The following is a 4239-nucleotide window of genomic DNA, read 5'->3' as shown; positions in this document are numbered from 1 at the left end:
GCTGAGCTTTTCCAGCAACTTTGTTTTTGTTCCTGATTTACAGCATCCGCAGTTCTTTTGGTTTTTATTTGCTGATAAATATACTTTGAATTCAGCATTGCTGTGCTATGGGTGAGGCATTTTTTCCAACCCTCCCAACAACAGTAATTTCAGGAACATTAGAAATAGTTTTCAAATGAATTATAATATTTATACTTGTATAGAGCAATGATTCTCCAATCCTTTTACAGATTTGTTCAGAAAGATATTTTAGCCGAATGCTAACTTTTTCTTGAGAACAAAGGTCTTAGAGGATGTGGAAGTTACCTTCAAACAATGATTCTCTGACTTGTTCAGCTTCTATTGACAAACTAGTTAAGCAAAAGCTCTTAGGTTTATAGGTTGCATGATTTTGCTTTGTATTGTCCTCCAATAATTACCTTAGTGCAACTTTGCGCTATAAGTTGGAGCTTGTATTTGAGAATCTATTGTAAAGCAATATGAACAGTATTTGATTGTGCTGAGGTTATTAGCTGATTAGTGTGAAGCAGGAATCTGTGGTATTTCCACTAAAAAGAATTCCACTGAATATTTGCAAAGGCTCAGCAGGTCTGGTAGTATCTTTGGAGAGAAATCAGGGCTAGCATTTCAGGTTCAGTTTTTGTTTCTGACTTTCAGCATCCGCAGTTCTTTTTTTTTCTTATTTTCCATTTAATATTTCTTCCTTTTTTTTGTCTTGACGGTACAGAAGTAGCTGGTATTTGTTGTTTTCCAGTGGCTGTACAGCTAAAATTCGCAAGTCTGTGGATTTCGGAGCATCACACCTCTCTATTTTGTCACTGGGTGGCATAGGACGTTGCTCCTCCAAAGTGCAGATTGCTATTCTGAGCCTTCCAGACATTTGAAAAAGTTTGAGTGCATTTGTCAATTTTGTTTTAGAATGATGTTTAATGGTTCCTATACACATTTACAGGGTGTTGATATTCTAATTGTGATTTAAAAATTCAGCTAAATATATGGAGCACACAATCTACAATTTTTGTGATCATGTTTTAATAAATTATTGAATATTGGAATAAGAAACTGAAACATCTTGTACCACTGGGAACATCCCAGAACACTTTGGTTAGTTCAAACGCTGTAATGTTGCTATGTAGGTGAACAATCACTTCAAGGACAAAGTAGATTTTCTCTGTTTAAATTTGTTTATTTTTGTTGACAGGTTATTGCTGCTGCATGTTCCCTTCTCACTCCACAGAGAGCAAATATGATTCTCCTTTCACCCAACCACAAAGAAAAGTGTACACTAAAAGAGCGCTGGTTTGGGACTTTATATAATGTTGAAGGTAAAGTGACCTATAAATGGATTAGTTTTGTGGTATATGTTGTCCTGTGTCTGAGCAAGAAGTCAGTGCTTTTAAGAGATTATGAACATGATGGGAATGGACAGGCCTCTTTTATTGTACGTGAGGTTGAAGACATTGGATTTGCATAAATGTAGATTTGAAATGTTGAGTGTTATGCAGAACAATCCGTTTAGAATATGGTTTTGCAGAATAGTTTCTAATTGTGTGTATTTTTCCATTTGATCACAAGATAATTGCAAGTACAGAAGGCCATTGACTTGAAGTATTGTATTACAGTATCCATTTGATCCAGTAGCCCTTCATACCCTGACTGTGGTCCTGAAAGTGATATAGTATCCGTGAAATATGATAACACGTTGCCTGCCAGTTAGCATATATGCTTGACTTGAGACTAAATATTCTCAATATTACATCAAATTACTGATTTAATTATATCTTATCTGTGGGTGAGAAAACACGCCAACACTTTAACAAATTTAAAGAACCAATTTATATACATGCCAGTTTGTTCTGAAATAATCTTTGGGTCTCATTGTCCGTGACTTACAAAGCCAGCTTCTTGCCCATTTCTTCTTTTATCTGTTTCCTCATAGATGAACAATTATCATCTCTATCCTGTCTTAAAGTAGAGTCAAACAAATCACAATAGTTTTCTTTAGGTACTTTATTATTTAACAGGACTTTTTTCATTGTTCTATTGCTGACAGACATTGACAAGTATTGGGCTGATTTATGGGCAGGTGACTTTCCGTTAAATCGTGCTCTTCATCTGCCAAAAGAAAACAAGTACATAGGTGAGCCATATCTTAAAGTTTGTATTTAGTTTTACAGCTAACTAAAATCACAAAATAAAATCTTTTGCAAAAAATTTAACCGCAGAAATTTAGTAAGGCTAATTTAATTAATTCATATTTTTAGTCAATAATAAAACTGATGGCGGCTCTTCTTTTCAGCAACTGATTTTGCACTGAAGAGGTCTGATCGTGTTGATACCCTGTATCCAGTGAAAATTTTAGATAACAAAAATGGTCGCCTGTGGTACAAAAAGGATACCAAGTTTCAAATTCCTAAAGGTAGATTACCTGATTTCTTCTTTTTACCTTAGTTGCAGTAAATGAAAGGGGCAGCAATAATTCAAGTACTTCTACAATTCGAAAAGGCTGATTACCTTCCTGTAACAAGTGATTATTATTGAGGTATAGGAACATAGCACTTAGGAGGAGGATTACACCATTCAGTCCTTTGAGTCTGCCCCACAATTCAATGAGGTGAAGTCTGATGTTGTGGTCTCAAACCCAGTTTCCTGTCTCCTCGTATAACCCTAGATTCCCTTATCTATTCTGCTTGAATAAATTAAATAACATAGCCTCCACTGTTTTCTGGGAAGAAAATTCCACTGTCTAACAATCCTCTGAGAAAAGAAAAAGTTCTCTACATCTCCTTCTTGAAAGGGAGACCAGAGTTACAGGGATGGCGTGGGTCTCGAGATGGGATGCAGTTCAGAGAGTCTCTGTGGACTTGATAGACCGAATGGCCTGCTTCCACACTGTAGGAATTCAATGATTCTGTGGTTGGCTTTAGAACATACTGCTCCAGGAAATTGTCCCAAAATACACTTCATAAGCTCATTTACTAGGCTACGTTTGCTTTTCTGGTTCATCCAGTCTACCAGTCTACCATGATTATTGCAATACCTTTTTCCTGTATGCTCTGTCCCATTTAATTGGTGTATAAACTTCACCCACAGTGACCTGTTATCTTTTAATTCAGTGCAACATTTTGGTGCACTGTGTGTCAGTGGTGGTAAGCGAATGTTGAAAGTGGTGGATGGACTGCCACTCATCTGTGCTGCTTTGTCCTGAATGCTGTCAAGCATCTTGAGTGTTGTATGAACTGCACTCATCTAGACAAGTGGAGAGTATTCCGTCAATTTGCAGACTTGTCTTGTTGATGATAGACAGGCATTAGGAGATGGAGTGAGTTACTTGCTGAAGATTTCCCAATCTCTGACCTGCTGTTATAGCCACCGTGTTTATATAGCTGGTCCAGGTTAGTTTCTGGTTAATGATAGTCCACAGGATGTTGATAGTGGCCAATTCTACATCTTGCCCTTCCGGGCTAAGGTCACTTCTCACTACTGTATTACTGACATCCTTAATTAATAGAGCCATTCCCATTACGTTTTCCTGGCTTCCTATGATTTTGGGATGTTAGGTACCTTTCAATATTCCGGTCCTATATTTGGTTACCCATTCCTGTGTTGGCTAAAATCATACATATTTATTTCTATCTGTGCTAATCATTTATTTTGTGATGCTGCAAGCATTCAACACAGAGCCTTTAAGTTTTTTGTCTTTTTACAGTTCCTGGAACATTTGGTCTGATCTGCTAATGCATTCCTAAAGTTTGTACACTGTCACTTCCTATCACACTGTAGTTATCATCAGCTAAATTGCTACCCTGCTGTATTTTCTTGTTCTTTTCCTGTGATTTACCACATCTCCTCTCACGTGTTCACGTCCGACCCCACCCTATAGATCAAAGCGTCTCTACAGCCTGATTTACAAAACACACCCAAATACTGGCCCCAGCACTGTTCAGGCGAAGACTATACCAGCAGTGCAGCTCCTGCTTTGTTCAGTACATGCCAGTGCATTGTGAATCAAAACCCAGTTTTCCACATTAATCTTTTGAGCTACACAGCCATCTCTTTATTTACTTGATGCCAATTTGCTTGTGCTTCGGGTAATAATCCAGGGACTAATAGTTTTTAGATTCTGAGATAACAAGGTGTAGAGCTAGATGAACACAGCAGGCCAAGCAGCATCAGAGGAGCAGGAAAGCTGACGTTTCGGGCCTAGACCCTTCTTCAGAAATTTTCTGAAGAAGGGTC

General features: G+C 37.7%; 1 protein-coding gene across 1 annotated transcript in view; it reads left to right on the top strand.

The window, feature by feature from the left end:
- Positions 1-1201: 1201 nt before the first annotated feature.
- Positions 1202-4239, top strand: part of LOC125481913 (nardilysin-like) — a gene marked incomplete at both ends in the record, with an annotated part of 9031 nt that continues 5993 nt past the window's right edge. Inside the window, 3 exons of the mRNA XM_048593860.1 lie at positions 1202-1325; positions 2054-2140; positions 2300-2419. Coding sequence (XP_048449817.1) covers positions 1202-1325; positions 2054-2140; positions 2300-2419 — 331 coding nt within the window. The remainder of the gene's footprint in view (positions 1326-2053; positions 2141-2299; positions 2420-4239) is intronic.

The sequence above is a fragment of the Rhincodon typus genome, unplaced genomic scaffold, assembly GCF_021869965.1.
Source record: "Rhincodon typus isolate 14 unplaced genomic scaffold, sRhiTyp1.1 hic_rhity00004271, whole genome shotgun sequence".
Lineage (NCBI taxonomy): Eukaryota > Metazoa > Chordata > Chondrichthyes > Orectolobiformes > Rhincodontidae > Rhincodon > Rhincodon typus.
Note: the sequence above shows the minus strand (reverse complement) of the source record. Positions and strands in the feature narration are given on the sequence as shown.